General features: G+C 32.0%; 2 protein-coding genes across 4 annotated transcripts in view; one reads left to right on the top strand and one right to left on the bottom strand.

Annotated features, from left to right (window-relative positions):
• The first annotated feature begins 9,216 nt into the window (after nucleotides 1-9,216).
• LOC102612401 (B3 domain-containing transcription factor VRN1-like) lies at nucleotides 9,217-12,221 on the top strand. The gene is made up of 4 exons (XM_006487404.4): nucleotides 9,217-9,433; nucleotides 10,426-10,504; nucleotides 11,113-11,679; nucleotides 11,759-12,221. Exons 1-4 carry the CDS (start codon nucleotides 9,381-9,383, stop codon nucleotides 12,008-12,010), a joined length of 951 nt encoding a protein of 316 aa, XP_006487467.2. The 5' UTR covers nucleotides 9,217-9,380; the 3' UTR covers nucleotides 12,011-12,221.
• A 4,124-nt stretch (nucleotides 12,222-16,345) lies between these two features.
• LOC102611915 (GATA transcription factor 19-like) overlaps nucleotides 16,346-21,642 on the bottom strand; it is an 8,611-nt gene continuing 3,314 nt past the window's right edge. Inside the window, exons 6-11 of one of the 3 annotated variants that reach the window (XM_052432054.1) lie at nucleotides 20,708-20,767; nucleotides 20,442-20,510; nucleotides 18,718-18,786; nucleotides 17,599-17,679; nucleotides 16,659-16,727; nucleotides 16,346-16,585 (exon numbers count right to left, since the gene is read on the bottom strand). In XM_052432054.1, the coding sequence (XP_052288014.1) occupies nucleotides 16,538-16,585; nucleotides 16,659-16,727; nucleotides 17,599-17,679; nucleotides 18,718-18,786; nucleotides 20,442-20,510; nucleotides 20,708-20,767 (396 nt within the window). In that variant the 3' untranslated portion in view covers nucleotides 16,346-16,537. Of the gene's footprint in view, nucleotides 16,586-16,658; nucleotides 16,737-17,598; nucleotides 17,680-18,717; nucleotides 18,787-20,441; nucleotides 20,511-20,707; nucleotides 20,768-21,642 lie in introns of all 3 variants that reach the window. The other 2 variants (XM_006487402.4, XM_006487403.4) reach the window with 2 other exon arrangements.

The following is a 21,642-nucleotide window of genomic DNA, read 5'->3' as shown; positions in this document are numbered from 1 at the left end:
TTTTTCATCCCATTTGCATATACGGGATAGGACTAAGATTAATAAATTCTATCACATCCCGTCCCATTACCAACCTTAGTATATATATATATTTTATTATTATTATTATAAATAATTTAATATTTAAAGTAAATGAAAAATTTATTTTAAAAAATTATAATTTATTTTATTAAATTTTATATCAAATCAAATAATAAAATATAATTTTACTACTGTCCTCCACTCATTTCTCTTTCTTTTCTTTTCATTTGACTATTTTTCTCTCCACCCTGTTTTTCAAGCCTTAACCATTTGAATTTGGACAGTCCGTGACATCTTCTCTCACGTAAGCCGACGACATTACGATTGCAGTTTGTGACATAAAGCTGATGTACTGAGTTAAAAAAATTTAAAAATGTTAAAGAGATAAAAAAAAATAAAAATAAAAACTTAATACGTAGCCGAATTTACCCTATTTCCCGCATTAGTATTTAAGTGAATAAACTGAAATTCGATGTTTTTGTCAAAGCTCGACAGAAAGACGGCAACGTCCGCTGGTTTTAGCCACAAATTCATATTGTGGCTAAATGTAATTGTGTGAGCCAATTTCAAGCTTTTCAATGAAAGCAAGCATGATTTTTTGGAGTGCAATTAGTGATTTCTTGACTTTTTTGGGTACACGTCAAATAAAGTTGTGGTCGTCCATTTCATCATAGCTAACTTTTGGTAGTTGCAAGATATCGATCGTACGTGCTTTGTCTTGTAGGCACCGTCATCTTTGAGTTGATAGCTGCATTGACGGTATTGGAAAAGGATTGGAGATGGAATTGTATTTTGTCCTATGAAACTATGAAAGTGACCAGACAATGAAAGTGACCAGAAAATGAAGAAATTAATGCACCTGCTCTAAGAAACCCAAAGGAATCGATCTCAAAATTTTCCTGCAAACCTTTATTAATGTTGAGATTAAGGAAGCGGCTGGTGAGAAAAGTTCGGCATAATAGAAAAAGTCTATAACATTTGTATGGACTCAGCTATCTTGCAACAGATGCAAGGTACCACTAAATTTTATCTTTTCTTAATTTCAGTCTTTTGCCATTAGATTGAGTGAAATGATAGTTTAATAGTAGAGATTTGTCCATTTAACTATTAACATTACACTCCTTAATATTTATTAAAAGCACAAACAAGTTAAAACTTTTAAAAATTTTAGCACATAAGTCCGAATTGTTTACAATTTATATTGTTTAATTAGTAGTGAGTATTAAAAATAAATTTTATTTTTAATATTATATATTTTATTTAAAAGAAAAAATTAATATTATTTATTTTATTAAAAATAAATGTTATTTAATATTATTTATTCCATTTTATTTAATATTATTTAGTCATATGCTTTTTATTATCTTTATTCTTTCAAAAATTAAATAACATTAAATAAAATAAAATAATCAATAGGGAGCCTTAAAAATAAATATTATTTTTAATATTTTTGTTTTATTTAATACTATTTAATCATAGGCTTATTATTATATTTTTTCTTTTAAAAAATAAATAATATTAAATAACATAAAATAATCAGTAGTGAGCCTTAAAAATAGATATCATTTTTAATATTATTTATTTTTATTTTATTTAATATTATTTAGTCATAGGCATATTATTATATTTATTCTTTCATAAAAGTAAATCATGTTAAATAAAATAAAATAATCAGTAATGAGTGTTAAAAGATTAATATTATTTTTATTTAGTCATAGGCTTATAATTATATTTATTCTTTAAAAAACTGAATAATATTAAAAAATCAATAGTGTCTTAAAAATAATATCATTTTTAATATTATTTATTTTATTTAAAATAACGTTTTAATATTATTTATTTTATTTACTTTAATATTATTTAGTCATATGCTTATTATTATATTTATTCTTTTTTAAAAAGATAAATAATGTTAAATAAAATAAAATTACATTTTAAAAGGTCACTAGCTAAATCATATAAATTTATAAATAAAATATAAATAAAAAATAAGAGGTGAAATGAAATTTAACGTCACAAGACAAAAATTAATATCACCTTGCAAGGTTGTTAGACCCCATTTGTATTTTGTCCTATGAAACTATGAACGTGACCAGACAATGAAGAAATTAATGCACCTGCTCTAAGAAACCCAAAGGAATCGATCTCAAAATTTTCCTGCAAATTAATGTTGAGATTAAGGAAGCGGCTGGTGAGAAAAGTTCGGCGTATTAGAAAAAGTCTGATATCGCAGTCAAATAACCTTTTTGACTCATAACATTTCGATTTCTGCAACAGGTTGTTAAAGTTAATTTATACAATAAAATTGATTTAATTAAAATAAATAAATTATTAATCATATTAATTTTAAAAATAGCAGTAACAATAAAAAAAACAAATAAATTAAAATGAAACAAACTAATTTTTTGCATAAATATTGAGAGAAAAAAATTATAAAGTATACTAAAAGAGATAAAAAATTATATTCATATTTTGTCTGTGTTTAGAAGTTTTATTTATTTTGTTCTATGTCTTATGTAACATATTCTAAATACTTCCCCTGTTTCGTGCTAGCGTTTATGCTACATATGTAATATTTATAGTCATAGTGTTAGAGCTCTATATTTCGTATTTTATATTACTCATGTTCGATATCCATTGTTACATATTTTACATTAAGTTTTACATATTTAATATTATTTATTTTATGTACAAATTTCATGTTAGATTGAGTTGCATATTTGAAGTCCAATGTTTCATATTCTAAATGCTCCCCAAAATATTTACTTTTTCCCCCTAATTTGATGTCTGACGTTGCCGTGGTATGGAGTCAATTGTTGCATATTCTAAATGACCGCCCAAAGATCTACTTTTTTTCAAATGTTTCATTTTAATATTTCCTGTTTCACATTCCTGTTTCATATATAATAATCATTGTTGCATGTGAAGAGTTCATTGTTTCATGTTCTACATGCCCCCAAAAGATTATATTTTTTTCCCATTTCATTTCTCGATTTCATGTTTGAGGTTCATATTTCATCTATTATGTTCATAGTTACATGTACAAAGTTAAATGTTTTCCTGTTTACCTATATTCGTGTTCGATATCTATAGTTGCATATTTGACTTTAATTGTTGCAAATTTTGTGTTTTATATTTCATCTATGAATAGTTTTAGGATTTTTATTATTGGCATCATTATGCCAATAATATTTTAATTTATTTATTCCTTATATCAAGGATTTATTAGATTAGATTATGTGGAATATTGAAAAATATTTTTTGAAGCCTATAAAAGGAAATTAGCGTGTATATGAGGATCACAAGTACCTACTATATTGGTAATTATATCAAGTATATATAGAATATTGGACCCTTAAAGAAGTATATCCTAGTACTCCTCTATTAGAATTCGAGTGAAACACTAAAACTATTGGTACAACTCAAAAGTATTGATTACTCCCAAGTATGAGAGTGTCTAATTATAATATATCATGGTGAGTTTAAGATTGAAGCACAAGGAATCTATAAATCTAGTAGTCAATTATTAAATAAAAATTAATTGCAGAAAAAAAAGTTAATATAGACCAATCTAGAAAAATACTGAGGTTAGGGGATCCATTCTATGATTTTCAAATTATGGTAATAGTATTATCTCATATTTATATTTTGCATTTCTTTCGCTAGTTAAATATTATGTCATTTAATTCTTAATTAGACATTTGTATGAATAAATATAAGATCAAGTACCTAATATACCACAACAATATTGGAGTGTCGACATTGTGTCCAAATTCTATATAGAAGTAAGGAGGTCTAGATCTAAAAATTAACATGACATAAAGTAATTGGTAAAGAAAAAAAATACAAATGATAAAAATATAACAAATAAAATAACTTAAAACCAACTTGAGAGAGTAATTAATTCAATAAATTAAATCCTTGAACTTCATTTTTTACCTTAGTTTAGAAAATTTATCCACTCATGTTTGAAAGGAAAACACTCATTTATTTAATAAATTTTGTGAAGTACAATACAAGAAAATTGAAAACAAAGGGATAAAAAAGAGATTTTCGCCAAAATTTATTTTAGATTTACATCTAAAATGCTACCCTTAAAATCCACCACCCAATTCTCTCTCTTTTTCTTCTTTCTCTCAAAATCTAGCACAAATTCTAACACCTCAATTTGCGAGAGCTCTTGCTTTTATCTAGGCAAATTTGAGCGATCAAGTGTAGGTATTTATATGGTATTTTGGTAAGCTTACGATCACAAACTTTAGATGAGATTTGATAGCATAATCCAAGGGTCTAAAATTTGCAACTATTATAGATCATTGGATTTAGCATAATCAATGGCTATCATTGAAGTCAAAGTGGGACCCTCCAATTGTTCATTTAGTCAAGGTAGTTGATCTATCCAATTTGGTGTGCTAAATTTAGTACAACATGGTGTACGTGAACTCGAACACATGGCACAATCTCAACCATTCAGTAGTAATGTCAGATCAAAGGTCTGGTAAATCTCTAACAACTTCTAAGTTAAATTTCACGTCTGTTTTTCTAATTCAAGCATTATGATTATTCATAGAACTTTACCATTTTACATGAGCAATTACTACTGATTAGGCAAGATGCTCGATTACTAGGTAAAAATAATGCTTTATTGAGTTTTTTTAAAACCAAAACTTTACCGTTCTGTGCTAGCAATCACTACTAACCAGGCAAGATGCCCAGTTATTAGGTAAAAGTTTAACTTTTTTTAATTTTTGTAAATAAATAAAACACACATTTTCCACTGTCTTAGACATCCCCTTCAACAAACCAAGAGAACTAAATATTAGCTATTTTAATTTACAACCCACAAGTATGTGTTGTAGTGTGTCATGTGTGTGTGTTGGAATGGTTTAGTAACATCCGTCAGATAATCAAATAAAACAACACGAATGAGTAAAAACTATTACAAAGAACAGCTCACAAATTTCATTAATTTAATAGAAAGAACAAAAGTAGCTGTTATTAAAAATATAAAATGATGTGTCTCAAAAGTAACAAAAAGAACTCCTTACTCTGTCATCTTTAAACAAAACTAGTTAGTTTTTTCAGAGATAAAACAAACACAAAAAAATATGTTACTCTCCATTCTACAATAATGAATTTTGTAGTAATGATGATCATATTGATGACATCGGCAACACAACAGTAAATAATGTTTGTATGGAACCATATAATAATACAACGGACAACCATTTCAATAGTTCAGTTCATGATGGGGGTGTTGGTCCTTCTGATATTCCTACTAATGTTGACGATGAGGATTCGAATGGTATTCCTATTAATAACAGAGACAACCAACATATTTCTTCAGTGCCCCGTTCGAGAAGGAGAACAATAGTTGACCACCTTGTAAGTCTTGATCCAGTTTTACCTTCGAACTTGGTTACTCCTAATTTGGTCAGAAATTGTAATTATGATGATATTAGTGTGGGTAAGTTGTTTGTTGCCAAAAATGAGTTAATACTAGAACTGCGTAAAGTTGCCTTGAGGGGTAAATTTGAATTCAGGATCACACGGTCCACAACAATACGTTTCGAGGCCTAGTGTTCTTCGGAATCATGTAAATAGCGTATTCGAGCAACAAGAACTTCAAATGAGCAGAATGTTCCGTAATTAATTAGAAGAGTTGACAACATACAAACTTGTTGTAATGAGGTATTGACCGATGGTGTTCGTCAAGTAAGGAGTTGGGTTGTTGGACATATTATTGCAGACAAGTTTATCCAAGAAAAACATATATATACTCCAAATAACATCAGAGCAGACATGCAGCAGGAATACGGTGTCCAATTAACATATCAGCAAGTATATCGGGCTAAAGAAGTTGGCTTTTAAATAGTTCAAGAGAACCCTACAGAGTCATATAACTTACTTTCTAAATATTCTCATATTTTGATCAAAGCAAATGAAGGTACATTTACTCACCTACGGCGAGATGGAAATGATAATTTCTTATACTATTTTGTAGCTATTGCTGTGGATGGTACTCATCTAAAGGGGCTATATCGTGGAAGTATGTTTGTTGCGACATGCCTGAATGGAAAAAACCAATTGTATCTGTTAGCCATTGGGGTTATGGATTCGGAAAACAATGATGCTTGGAAATGATTTATGACGAAATCACATGGAGTAATTGGTGATAGGCTGGAGTTAGCATTTATCTCTGACCGATGCACCGCGATCAAAAGAGCAATTCTAAAAGTATTTCGTACAACTGCCCATGACGTTTGTTTTTACCATGCGAAAGGTAACGTTAAGTCAAAATTCAAGATGTCGAAAGCTCTTTGGGATGAATTTGAGCCTGCCTTTATAAACGTAGCGAAAACATATGAACACAAAAAATTTAAAAACAACTAGAGGGGTTGTGGCAACTCCACGCGGGTGCAGCTGACTATTTAGAGAATAATATTGGCACATGTAATTGGGCAAGGTCTGAGTTCGAAAGTAGGAGGTACAATATTCTTACCACCAACATTGTAAAGAGCGTGAATTCATTAATGAGGGAACTGCGAAAATTTCCTATAACTCATCTTGTTGATCACTTTAGGAAAACATTGCAGTAATGGTTTTATGATAGGAAAATTACGGTTGAGTCGATGAGTACTCGTCTAACAACGTGGGCAGACAAAATAATCTCTGATAGGAGAACTATGGCCGAAAGAATGACTGTTCGTCCTGTGTCTCAATATCGATTTTATGTTTTGGGTGGTGCTATTAAAGAGGGGATAGTTGACATTCCAAGGGTCGCCATTCTGCAAGTCATGTCGAACATTGTAAAATCCGACATCTTCTAACCATCGAGGGAAGATGACTTCAAGTAGCTTGAATTTATCATTGTACGTTTTATCATCACGAACCACCGCCAACGAGTCATAAATCCACACATTTTTCTTGCGAAGGTCCACTCAAGATACTATCCAATGATCGCCGCCTAGATTCACGGGAATGAAAACCTACATACATTAATTAATGCAAGTTAATTGTTATGTTTAAGATCTTAAAAGAAAATAGAAACCATTGAATTGTGTAGCTCTTCTAACTATATCGACGTCTGTGAAACGTTTCGACATGATTTCTTCTCGTCCATCATATAACTATTAAAGTTGTAGCTATATTGTAGTGAATTAAAGTCACAGTCACCATCGTTCCATAATTGCTTCAAAAAGACCTAGTACATATATTAAAAGACAAATAACAGGAGAGTATCAACATCAATATGCTATCACAAGATAAGAAATTATATTGATAATTATAAGTTCTGTAAGCTGATTACCCAAAAAAACGTATCTATATGCGTGACACACTGAGACATGACATTTGGATACTGTCTTTGTTTTTCACTTATCAATCGCAAGTACTCATGGATGTGCTGTAGCAGAATAGAAATATGTTGGTTTAAAATAGAAATAGTAGAGGAGACGTTTAAGAAATAACACTTAAAAAAGCTAACCTCATCCCCTAACCATCCTAGTGCATCGTGGCCTAACAGTATTTTAAAAAATTTGTGCGATTGTCGAATAGTGCGATCCATTGTTATTTGGCAAGCAAACCACTTATCAAACTCATCGAATCCTCTTGGATCCTCCAATCCCCTAAGTGGGTTTATATCGGCATTACTTCTTTTATTGATATCACGATCCATTATTTGAAGTGTAGGCACATGCTTGGTGTTCCTTACTCTCTTGAAAGGAGGAATCATGTGCCACTTGCCTAAGCAATAGGTTGTGAAATATAACACCACTGAAATTATAACTACCAAAGTCTAGGAAGTGCCAAAAAATATTACTTTTGAACAATGACAATTGTTTGCGCGTTAGCTTACGCTGGATAGCTGCGATAACTTTTTTAAATTTTGACATCTCTGAAATACAGTCTGGGAAATGATCAACAAAGCATAACTTCATCATGCTCGGCTCCTTCCCAGGTTCAGGTGGATTGCACTTTGCCAACTTAATTTTTGCCATCCATATGAGATAAAATCGAAATTCTATTCATTATTGTGCTATTTATAAAATAATAATATTAATAATATAAAATAAAAAAGGTATCTACAAAGTAAAAATGCCCTTGTGTGTGTAATTTGTATTTTTATGCGATAGTCTCTCGCTACATTTTTTGATCACACACAATCTAAATTTTTGTGCGACGGGCACTTATCGCACAAAAAAAATAATATTTTCTTTGTGCAACATGCTTAATTTAGAGCCGACGGCCACCCATCGCACAAACTTTGGTGCAAGGGCCATCAGTTGTACAAAAATTAAGATCAAATACTCTTGGAACAAAAACTAAGTTTTTGTGCCATGGGCACCCGTCACACAAAAACTCAAAACGTCTGTTGTCAGTTTTTGTTCAACGGGCACGCTATCGCACAAAAATTTTTGTGACGGGATGCCCTTTGCACAAACTCACCCATCCTGAAGATATGGGAGTCTGTATGTTACATTTCATATAACATACACAATCTATAAGAACCACACAAATTGTGGGACCTACATAATTATGTGGTTTTTGTTGGTTGTGTATGTTACATGAAATGTAATATAACAAAATCCTGAAGATATATATATATATATATGTGTGTGTGTGTGTCTACACATCCTTTCCTAATAAAATATTGATAAAATAAATATTTTATCCTCTAAGTATACCATAACTATTTTATCCTCTAAATATAAAATGATTATTATTTTTATTACATGAGACTATTGCTCAAACTACAACTTATATTACATGAGAATATAACTGATATTTACAAATCAGACTATTATTGGGACCAACTTACATCAATGCTAATAGAGCGCTACCCAAATTTTAACCATCACAAATATTCGAGGGATGTCTACTCCTCATTCTTGGGTAAGGGAGAAAACTACATTCACTCAATTTTAATTAATGAAAGAAATACCTCCACAATGTACTTGTGGAGGTTCGAATTGCTGCCCTCCAAGTTGGAAAGCAGCAGCCCTGACCACTCGGCCAAGTGGCTAAAAAATGATTATTTTATCCTAACAAAATAATGATTTTTTTTGTTATAGAAGAGTAATTATAAAAAAATCTTAAAAATAAATAATACATAAATTAGATAACTTTTGTTATCAATAATTAATATTTATTAAATAAAAAAATCTCTTTAAAATATAAATAATAAATTAATTAGATAATGGAAAAAAACCCCATAATTGTTTTAGTCAAATCCCAACGATAAACAAAACTATTGCAATACAAAACAATCATAACAACAAACAGAATCCACAGCGGTGGCGATAATCAAGTGAATTGCAGAGGCGGCGGCGGCAACGGAAACGCTTCAAGCGTTAGCAATGACGGAAAGAGCGGCGGCAACATGGCTGTTTGAACAGCAATGGAGGAAACGGTGGGTAACATTTGAGCCGCCGGCATCCATTTTGGAGTCAAGTGCGTTCTTAAATTTGATTTGTGCAGTAGTGTTGTGTTTTGGTAAATCTTGATTTGGGTATTAGGGTTTTGAAAGCGGCAAAATAAATAATTTTTTTTTTTGTATTTTTAATAAGGCGTGACACATTAAGACCTTAAGTGTTTGGCAGATATTTGCTCGTTAATTTTTTAATTTTTTTATAAGCATTATTGTTCTGAATTGTTAAGAAACCACAAGGTGGAACTCACTCGTAAAAAAACGATTAGTAAGAAGGTGCCTTGGAGTTAATAAACTACCAACTAATCCTAACATTCCACTCTCCTTCATAATCTACGACAACGAAGGTTCACACACGACTACGATACCCCAATTAGGTGATACCCTCAAGATCACGACTACGATGATTCACATACTCCGACTAGGTGACACCTTCAAGGTCACAAGCTAAGAACACTGGCAAGGGCTAACTTCAGAGGTACCAATAGTTACGACCCACAAGGTGGAACTCACTCTTAAAAACTAACTTGTAAGAGGGGGTGCCTTGAAGTTAATGAACTACCAACTATTCCCATACCTAGTCAATGTGGGGTCCTAACATCAATCTGGCTCATCCATATTGCTAAAAGGAAAGAATTAGTAAAGTAATTGAATTGTGCTTTTCTATTTTGTGAATATGAAAGAAAAAAAAAGACAGATTTTTATGGAACCCAGTTGCAAAACACACATATATATCAAAAGTTTTAGCTTTTATATTTTTTTTGCAATTGAGATAAAAATACTTTACTTCTCTATCTTGATATTTTCTTTGCTTATAATTAATTTGAGAAGAAGAGAAGAAGAGTGCTTGGTGCCTCCTGCCTTTTGGGTACTGGGTTTACAATTTTATCTCTCCTTAACATTATCTATATCAATATATGTATTTGCATTTGCAAATGAATCTAATATGGTTGCTGTTTTAATTTCTCTTGCAGGCTGAATCCTGGAGCAGATGTGTCAAGTCCTCATTTCTTCAAGATTATTTTTCCCTTTGTTCTTGCTGAAAAAAAGCTGGTAATTTTCCCAACTCTTTGTGTTTCTCAGCAGCCTCTTAATTATTTGTCTATAAGATTCTGTAAACTATTACATCCTTGATTCTGGAGTTTACTAATTATTTTACATGAATTATTAAGCAATAAAAATCTGGACTTGCACTCAATATTTGGTGGGGTGGACGTGGGTTTCGTCGTGTGTATTTGCCATGTGAGATGAGATTTACAACAAGTCCCTTTTAATTTGATTAATATTCATCCTCATCTTATCTTGAAAACTATTTTGTCCCTAGTTTGTAGTGTTCTATGACATCTGTTATCTATTGCAGTACTCTCCTCTCAGACGTAAAACACTATGCTGATTGTTCGTATATATGAGAAAATGAGAAAAAAACAAATGATAGTGCATTATGCCTCCTATTATAAGTTTGTGATAATGTTCTTTAGTGATTCCACGTGCTACCAATGTATCTTGTCCATGATTCCACATGCTGACTAAAGCTTGCAACATTGATCTGTACCGACCAAATACATGACAGCAAAAACATGAAAGCATTTTTGTTTTGTTTGTGGTTGGTTTTTACTTTTTTTTTAATGGATGATCATCTGACTTTATTTGAATAAATGTAGAGGATTCCACGAGATTTTGTGAAGAAGTTTGGCCATGAACTTTCCAATGGTGCTCAACTCACAGTTCCTGATGGTAGTGTTTGGCAAGTGGCATTGACCAGAAAAGGAAAAGACATTTGGTTTCATTATGGTTGGGAGGACTTTGTTGAAAGTTATTCAATCTCAGCAGGATACTTCTTGTTCTTCAGTTATGAGAAGAATTCAACCTTTCATATTATTATATTTAATTTGGATGCATGTGAGGTTGATTATCTATATGTTGGTGAAGAATCAATGAAAGATGAGCAAAATTCAGATCCCGAGAATGAGAAAAGTGTGGAGCATGTTGAGCAGCAAAGCAGAAAGAGAAAAATGGAAGAGGTGGCGGAGATGGACGAACCAAACAGTGACAATAACTTCAATTTGTCTGTCGTGCTTAAGAAAATGGGAATATATGTTACTCCTAGATACAGACGGTTTTCGGCAGAAGAAAGCAAGAGAGCAATCAGTTTTGCCAGAATTGTCCAGCCCAAAAACTCTTCATTCATGGTTATCTTGGAACAGCATTTCAAATCTTGCCGTGATGTGGTGAGCTTTCAAACAAAATGTGATTTTGTGAGCTTTGCTGTTGGTAAATACTCAAATACAATTTCTTTTGTTTGTGCAGTATTGTCCAATCAAGTTCGCTGCGAAGTTTGTCAAGAAAGATTCCAAATATGTCAAAGTACAGATATCTAATGAAGTAAAGGAATCAATTGAACTCCAATGGAAACCTAAAGGGGGTTTTTTTTTAACTCGGGGATGGGCTAAAATCTCAAGGGTCAAGAATTTGAAGGAAGGAGATATTTGTATCTTTGAACTGATCAGGAAACAAGATCTTCTTTTCAAACTTTCAGTGTTTCACAGTATGTTAGAGTAAATTTAGGCAATTAGTTGCAAAACGGTATCATCTATAGACTAAATCAAAGTTTTTAGAATGTTGTGTAGTAAGTGTTTGTGCTATCTCTTCCTAAGATGATCTGCTAAAGGGGATTGAGTGGTCTATTATATTCATAACTTCTCAAAGAGTTAGTTATTATTGTAGTTCAGCTGTTATATTAGTTCTGTTATAAAGCAGTTCTTATATTTCATTTGCTCAAAAATTAAAGGCAGATAATTTCAGTAAAATCAAAAGGACATATATCTGTGTGTGCTCGCGCGTGCGAGCGGTTTGCTGTAAATGGAAAATAACATCTGGATCCCTGTTTTGTTTTGAATTTCATGTAAGATCGTATATATTTTTCATTTAGTGAAAACTAGTGAGTTTCACAAGTGCAGTTGACACTCTGCCTTTTGCTATGAAAGTTAAGCACAACGAAGAAGATCCAGCTCAGAATTTGCTAGAGGTTTAAATAGCCATTTTGACTTGTAAATGTAATATTATGTTGAATAGCTTGTCTACAACCTTTTGAATGCATGGCCATTTTCTCTTAAAATGCATTTTGTGGTTCTTTTCAGGTATTCTATTTTGTGTTAATCAAACAGTACAACAGAATCTACAAAACCTGAAGCAAAAATAAATTAACAAGGTGCTATGAAGTTTTGAGTACAATATAATTGTCAAGTCTCAAATGAATGAAGTCTAATGAAAAATAACTGATATATATATATATCTAATGAAAATCAATAATTTTGAATTTATAAGGGTGTGTTTACTTATGGGGTCGAAAAATCTAAATCCGAAGTGGGAATGATTGATAGTGTGTACTTACTAAAATAAAAATGAAATGGGAATGAAACATATGGGCTCAATTGTTTTTAAGATTAGGGAATGGTCTCACAATTATTATAATAAATAATGATTCATTCTAATTATGATAAATACAACTCATTCTAATTATGATTTCTAGAGTTGATGTAAACAATGTATTCTAGTCCCTATTCTAAATTTCAGACCACTTTGATTCCAATCTATTTTAATTCCAACCTACTCTAATCATCGATTTAGTAAACACACTATAAATGTAATAAGTAAGGCATGATGACAAGAAAGAAAAATGTAGTTCTTTTTCTTTTTTTAAGCTTGAATGAACTAATAAGATGAATTTTACATAGATTGGAAAAAATTAAGGGGAAAAAAAAGATATATTGTGTCTAATTTTAATTTTAGTATCTAAATACAGATATTAAAAAAAAAAAACCCGCAAAACACCAAATTTTTTTAAGTGAAAAATTAACCTTCAGTTTTTTGGGCCCGCCCCAGAGAGGCCAGGCATAAATTAAGAAGAAGTTTAATGTTCTAAATGCACCCGAAAAAAAAATTACTAAAACAAAAGAATATCAATTAAAAAATATATAAAAATAAAAAATGAAAATAAAAATCCTAAACCCTGAACCCTTAATTAATTATTGGCATTGCATGAAAAATTTAGCTGATTAAGGTGGCATCAATTCAAATCCACCATTGTATATTTCTTGTTGGCTGGAAATTTATTCAATAGCCATATTTTCATTGTTGGAAATAATCCAACCATGAATAATTTGGTAGTATCAAAAAGCACACAAACTATCCAGCTATCTCTCATTTTAGCACCTGTTTAGCATATTTTACTTTTTGAAAGTTCTATATGAAGAGTCTATTTGGTAGATTCTCATCTTAATAATTCATATTATGTCTTCTCGGCTTGGCCATAAACGTTTTCTCGCAACTGTAAAAAATGGATGAAGCTGAAGCATGCTATCCATCGTATGTTTGCCACTAGTGTATTTACTACTCCTTATCACACAATGTTAAGATAAATATTTAAAGGTGTAATAGATTATTAAAAATAAATATTTAATATCTATCTTATTAAAAAAAAAGTAAGGAATATACGAGTACTATTTTAGTACAAAATACAAAAGGAAAATGATTAAGAAAACGGCATTGATATTTAGATAAAAGAATTAGTCCGACAAAAATATTTGCTTGGTTTACCATTTTAAGTTACAAGAAGTTAGTTGTACATTATTTTGTCACCAATCACCATCTTATTGCTCCTGTGTTCGTTAAATTGATAACCCTCGCGGATTTAATCACTTAATTTACAACAAGAAAGTAAATTATGTCGCCATCTCAGCGGTTCTCTAATCCGTTTGTCATTTTTTCTTAGAAAAGTACTTTCAAGTTTCGCATGGAAATAAAAAGAAAAAAATTTCAATTAGCGGACTAAACAGAAAAGCAACACTAACAAATGATAAAATTAATTAGATGTCTTAATGCTACAAGTTATTAAAATCAATAGTTAATACACATAAAGTAGGATGACTTATTCAAACCTTATTCAAAGAATCTTCAATATCATTAAGGCGAATACAACTTGACTTTGCTTGCAATGAATGTTAATTTAACTCAATGTTAATTTATATATAGGGCCTGTGGGATTCTTACACATCTCCTTTAAACCCTAACAAGTAGTTCACGATTCAATTAAGAAATTGAAAAAAATCCCAAGTATATCAGTTTCATCATCTTGACTTTGCTTGTACTGGCAAACAATGAAAACATACTTATTTCAACCAATAGTACTAGCTAAGAATCTAACTACGTTTAAATAAAAGAAGAATCTATCCATTATAGGTGTGTGATATGTTGATGTGTTTTGTGTGTGTGTGTTATTTGGTGGTTCATTATTCTGTACATTTAATGAGAGGGCGGTCTGTTGAATACCAATGATAATCAACCGATATCAATTACTTTCCTAGTATCTATTGTCTTATTTTTATTTTATTTCTATTTCCTTAGGGTTGATGATCAAGCGACATGCATTACTTTATTAGTACTTCTTGTCTTATTTCTATTTCATCTCAATTTCTTTAGGGAGTGCATCCACCGAAAATTCTTTTTTCTTTCTAAGATAGAAGAGTAGGAAAAATCTAAATTAATTTCTAACCTCATACTTTTCCTAATATACAACTTCAGGTAAAATCTAAATTAATTTCTAACCTCATACTTTCCCTAATATACAACTTCAAGTAACATAAAACTGCTTGAAACTACTTGATCAGACCCTTAGGACTTCTTAAAAGATAATATGAGTACGTATCATAATTTACCAAAATCTTAGATTGCAAAATTACCTATGATGTAATGTAATTAATATAACAAAATTTCATATCACTTTTGACACTTATTTATCTCATTCACTAAACATACGGTCATCTTTTTCTCATCTTAATAATTAATGTCTACGTCAAATCTAATACCTAAAATTAACAAATATTTACTCATCCTCGATGCTAATTTCCAGCCTAGTCAAATTAATTACAAATCAAGTACTAAAATTTATTGTTGCAAACAAAATGTTTTCATTTATACATAATATTTTATTATTCATTTATTAAAAAAATTGTTAAAATTAACAAATATTTTCTCACCTCTTGCTAAAATAGAGACAGCTGCTTTGGCATTAAGAATATATACTAAGGACTCTTTGCGATCCCTAGCTTACTAACCCTTTAACGAAAATTCATGTAGAGATGAAATCAATTGCAAGATCATTCGAAGGCATGCCCGAATACTGATTATTGAGCAAGTAAAACCCATTGGTAAAGTCTATGCATAAGAGAGTGTGTGTGCGTAGTAGAATACTATATTTAAATTAAAACAAATCTCTAAAGGCTAAATAAAATTAGAGTCTTATATTTTATATATAATGCAAAAAACAACTAGAGACTCCATAAAAATATAAATTTTAAATAATAATTTTGACAAAACTAACAATGACATTACAACCAACTTAACTTCTGAACAATGTGTTTACCAAATACTTTGGTCCTGTTTCGTATTAAGATTGCGAAAGATACGGCTCTCAAATTATTTGGTAAATACTAACTAGTATGGCTCAAAAGATAAGTTAATTTTATCCAACACTTGTATAATGAAAATTATATAATATCTTTACTATTTTTGTCAAAAATATTATTTATAAATCATATTTACAACACGCTATTAATTTTTATTTTATAGCTACTCCCCCAAACAACTAAGATCCATCAACTCAGTATGCTAAACAAAGCTTTAACACTGATTTTTAAATTACAGTTGCCCAGTCATAATCCACTGTGCGTATTTTATCAAAATGGATGAATCTGAAGCATGTTACCGCATGATCTCTAATGTGGATTTGTTGTAGTCAACCAGAATTCTCTCCTACTCACAAGTAACATTTTTGGGCAATCTAGTTTCCAACTAAATTAATTCAGAAAAACGGCATGGAAAATAGAGAAGTTGGAATATAAAAAGCTATTTACATTATATTATCCAAAGCAAGGTACATGAAGATGTTTTTCTATTTTGACTATGAACATAACCTGGCTAACCTGGCTCTGGGCTGTATAATCATGTTAGTATACACCAGCAAAGGAACTTCATTTGGCAAACCAAGTGTGCATTACTTTAATATGTCTACAAACAAATGGCATGATTTCAAGTGTCCAGCCAGTCCGTCCCCAAATTCGAATCATCAACATCAACCTGTAATGTGATATCATCAACTTAAGGCATGCTTTTATTCTTATTTGAAGCCAGGTTATACACAAATAAATACCTGCTCATCAAAATTTGAAGGGATCTCAAAATCTGACCCAGAAGCATTGGCAAGCTCATCCATAGCTTCCTGCAAGTCCTGGTACATATTACAGATGAATTATGACTTCAAAAAAGTGTACAGGTATATGCTTTTCAACTAATTAGTACTAAGGTTGGTGTTGCACACACAATTCCTTTTCTTGTTATAAAAGAACATAAACCTATATAGACACATGCATGCGCACAAAAAATAAAGTGCGCATCTGAAGTGTTATAGCATTTTTAACATTTCATTCATCATTGATATTCTTTGACAGTAAGAAATGGTTCGCGAAAATTTCCTGTTGTTATCTCAAAGGCGACAGGAAACAAAATCCTAAATTGAAAACTTCCATGGCAGTATCAAGCAGCAAAACACCAACCAAATATTGTAATTCAACTAGACAAGCAGCCCTAACTTCACTTGCCATATAGATTCAAGTTGCTCTGTTGCTCAACTAGCAATAGCTTTACCTAAATTACAATCCTTAAATTAATGTTGTAAATATTTAGATTAAACTTTGGCAATTTCCTTTTTCGATAACCTAAAAATTCTGTGAACCTGTTTAGCAAACTCAAGTTTGATACCGGGGTCTTTGCAGAACCGTGCAAAGGAAGAAAGAAACTAGTAGCTTTTCAACAGGTAATCATCCCCAAGAAATAGAACCCTAGACAATATAAGCGCAAACCACATGCCTAACCATTCAACTGACCCCTCAGGTTTACATGCTGGATTGTTAATTGATACCATGCCATCAAAAATTTCACCAATGGGAATACATTTCTATCTCCCATTTATTGAAAGAACTGGTATGGGCAAAGGAACTAGATAATGCATTAGATTTTTGCTTAAAAGTATGGAGTAGGAGTCAATCTTGAACCTGCATCATATGAATTTCATCAATAAGCAAACAAAATACCTCGTCATCAAGGTTCATCAATGAGTTGTCTTCTTGAATGGGCAAAGGACATGCAAAACCATCATCACTTTCCAGCAAGTACTGCTTATCAAACAGGTATATTTGATAATCAAAACCACAGGCTTAAGTGACAAGCTACAAATTAGTGATTTGACTTGCAGGAATGAAATTGCAATTAATTAGGCACTTGAAGGAACAAACAAAGTAACAAGATAATACAGTATACTCCTAACACAATATCATAAGCTAAGAAAAAATAACATAACATTAGACAAAACAATTATCCAACAATGATATGAAAGAAATCAAATAACAGAGATGAAAATCATGATAAGTTGACAATTTGTAACCTAGGCCACAACCATTATTGACCAATGTTCCAGAAAACAAACGGATATTTATGATGCTCAGAACAATACTAGCTAGCACAGATATTTTGTTTCTTCTACGACAGTAATCTTAAAAGCGTTCAATATGGCTGTTATCAGATGGAAGAGGTTTAGCCATCCCAGTCCAACAAGCCTGGATTGATAGGACTGGGCTACGCATCCAGAGTCTCTACTGACCAATCCAACTAATCTTTTTCTAAGACTTCCTTTAGTATTAAAATACATATGCTGTGAATACCAAAAAAACAAAACAGCAATTATCTTATTGTTTTTCAGTTAGTTAAATCCCAGTTTAGAAGCAAGATCCATGTCAGAAATCCCATTCCTGCAAATACCAATGTCATCAATTGACCTGATTCCACTTGTCTGGCAAAATGTTCCATATGAATTGTTAATTCACATCACAGCTCATGAAAGCTCCTGCCAATACTTGATACAAAAATAGAGATCCTACTTACTCTATGTCATAAATCCTTGCGCACACTAGCAACTATTATTGTGTAATTCTGCTAATGATTCTCAGTCCAAAGCAACAAAAGTTTTTTGTGCATCTTACTCTTGTATTAAAGAAAAAAAGGCAGCAAGAGTGGACCAGAAAAGTCCAGTGGGGCACCTAAAATATTATTGTTCTACAATCTTCCAGCTCCTTTACGATACTTCAACTTAGACAGAAGTCAATGATCATCCACAAAATGTAAATTGATTTCAAGTTCTAGAAAAATTGCCATACCTGCTCATTTGACCTCATGGAATGATTTTGAGGATCCAAGGGTGCAGGCTTTGTCTCGTGTGGACTTCCCTATTATTGATGAATAGCAAAGCTCAGTTAAAATCAAATTTTGCATCAATTACTTGTTTCATAATTTAATCTACTTGATAAATTGAAAGGTACATTCCATCAGGACAAATCCTACAACAAAGGGATCATAACCAAATACAAAAGAATAAAAGAATATTTGATACCAACATTTTAAATTTGAATTTTTTTCTACTCAGCAAACACAACTACCAAATTATTTTATTTTTTCCTTTTTTATTTTCCTTTCGAAAAAGGGGGTGGGGGTAGGGATGGCAAAATCCGGGTCCGGGTCCGGGTTTAACGTTTCCGGTTCCGGACCCGGATGACAATTTACGCTCCCGGATCCGGATATAAACCCGGATTATTTCACTCCGGGTCCGGTCCGGGTTCAACCCGGAAAAATCCCGGTTTCCGGATTGCGGGTTTCAAACCCGGTGGTTGGACGAAGATAGATTTAATACTTGCCACTTTTTGGTTCTTTGGAATTACAAAAGCAAAAAACAATAGGAGGAATTCATGGGATCACAACCAAATTTGCTTACTTCAATAATAAAATTTACAATTATATGGATATTATGTGCTAAGATGCTGCGTTTGGCTATTAACAACAAGAAAAAAAATTAATAATTACCGAAATTAAGCAAAAGCAAAAAATTAAAAGAGAAATACAGAGAAACGAAAGAAAATTTCAGGTCACAACTAAGGCGGTGATGGGCCAGTGAAAAATATGATTGCCGGCGAGAAGGGGTTAGCAATTAGCAGCAAAGCTTGCTCTTTGGAGAGAGATGAGACCGAATTTGACGACGGTGGAGCTAGGTTTTTGATAATAGTGGATGATGAATTGAGATGATTAATTGATGATGTATTGATGAACTTGGTCGTTGGGGATGAAGAAGACGAAGATTGAGGTGGCAGTCGCTAGGGATGAGGGAGATGAGGTTTGAGGTGGCCGCTGGGGATGAGTGAGATGAAGATGGAGATGAAGATTGAGAGATGAACTGATAAAGATTGAGGGATTGTTTTGTTTTGCTTATGTTCCCCCCTCCCCTCAACAAGGTGGCGGCTGGAGCAATTGTTTTGTTTTGCTTTAGGGTTTTGCGGGTTTGTCTTGTTTGCTTTTATTTTTTTTTCTTGCCCAATTTATTGTTTAATGCTTATATATTTTTTAGTTAGTAATAAAAATTAATAAATAAATAAATGGTAGTCCGGGTCCGGGTTCTGGAGATCCGGGTTCACCTAAACCCGGACCCGACCTGGAATGTATCCGGGTTTGAAAAATTACAACCCGGATCCGCATTGTTAATGCATCCGGTGCAGGTTGAACCCGTACCGGATAATCCGGGTTTGTCCGGGTCCGGGCCGGGTCCGGAAAAATTTGCCATCCCTAGGTGGGGGGTTGTGGTGCAGGTTTGGGTGTGGAGATGAGAAAGAAACTAAATGTGGACAGGATGTCCAGAAATGATCACTGTCTCATGGTTTAGAATTTTAGCTACTTTACTAGATCAATCATGCAAAAGCACTTAACAAATTGACAATATAAAAATGTTACAAGAAGCAACATACCATATTCAAAAGTTTCCACATTTCTTCTCTTACAGCACTATAAAATTATTTTGTTTTCTACATATCAATCTTTACTGATTCTAAGAAGTTACCTGTTCATCTTGGTTGGCATAAGAATTTTCTGCTTCTGTTGTTGCAGGCTTAATATCACTAGAAGTTTCCTGAAGGTTATGAATAGCCATCAAGGAAGATTTTTCCTTGACAATATATTAACATTCTAGAAATTACCATGAACAAACACTAATGATGACTCGGATGATCAATTACTATGGTTTGTTTCGGCAAAAAGAAATATGGAAAATCAAGAAAAGGTTCTTTTCTCTTCAAAAGTAGAAGACATCAGTTATAAGATACAAACCAGCTCATGTTGTTCGAAACAAATATTCCTTCCCCCTTTTGTAAGATCTCTCAAGGTTCCCTTCAAATCAGATAAAGAGTATGTTAAGTCGCAGCTAGAAGGAAATCAATAAAGTTGAGAAGCATATCTAGAGCTCGTACAGACAAGTATCTACATAGAAACAGGTAAAACATATCCAGGAGACATTAATATCCAAGAGAAAATGAATTGCTCATTTACTGCAAAAGGGAAAAGGAGCATATCATGGTTGCATCTTCTATATCAGAGTGAAAAATAAATTATTCCCGAGATAGAAAAGAGCTTATCAACTTAAGAATCAAGCACAACTTAAATCTAGAATGAGAGTATGAACACTACTCATGATTCATAAGGGTATTAGCAGAAAACAAATAGCTGGGCGAAATTGTAAAGGAACCAGGAATACTTTTTCCCACCATAGAAGAAAATTCAATCAATGGCTCAGTAATTATGACACTGAGAATTTCAGGGCCACACACATTGAAAAAGGAGACAGCATGAACCAAGCAAACAAAAAGATTCTTAAATCCGGTTTAAAGCCACTTAATAATTATCATTCTTTAAAATCTTCATTATTTTACGCCTAATCTGAATCAACTATGAGAACTTTCTTAAGAGCAGCAAATCATACTTGAGAGGATTTTGCATATTTTCAAATAATATGAAATCATTCAATGCCAGCATAGGTTAATAAATCAATCAATATGAAATTTAGTGCAAATGATTTCACTCCTCTAATGGATAGGAAAAGCTAAAATAGATTGCAAATACCTACAGAGTTCTAAAAGATTGATCCTTTTCATAAAGAAAAGTTTATGATGTTAAAAGTGTCATGTCTATGTAGCTTTCTCTAACAAACACAACTTCAACTATACTACCAAACTTTCAGATGTCTTTGTTACTAATTATTGTTTAAA

The sequence above is a fragment of the Citrus sinensis genome, chromosome 8 (assembly GCF_022201045.2).
Source record: "Citrus sinensis cultivar Valencia sweet orange chromosome 8, DVS_A1.0, whole genome shotgun sequence".
Taxonomy (NCBI): domain Eukaryota; kingdom Viridiplantae; phylum Streptophyta; class Magnoliopsida; order Sapindales; family Rutaceae; genus Citrus; species Citrus sinensis.
Note: the sequence above shows the minus strand (reverse complement) of the source record. Positions and strands in the feature narration are given on the sequence as shown.

Excerpts from the sequence above, each read along its gene's own strand:
- LOC102612401 (XM_006487404.4), top strand. The coding sequence starts at position 9,381 with ATGACGGAAAGAGCGGCGGCAACATGGCTGTTTGAACAGCAATGGAGG. Across the intron at positions 9,434-10,425 it reads GAACAGCAATGGAGGAAACG|GCTGAATCCTGGAGCAGATG; the intron begins GTGGGTAACATT and ends TTTCTCTTGCAG. Across the intron at positions 10,505-11,112 it reads TTCTTGCTGAAAAAAAGCTG|AGGATTCCACGAGATTTTGT; the intron begins GTAATTTTCCCA and ends GAATAAATGTAG.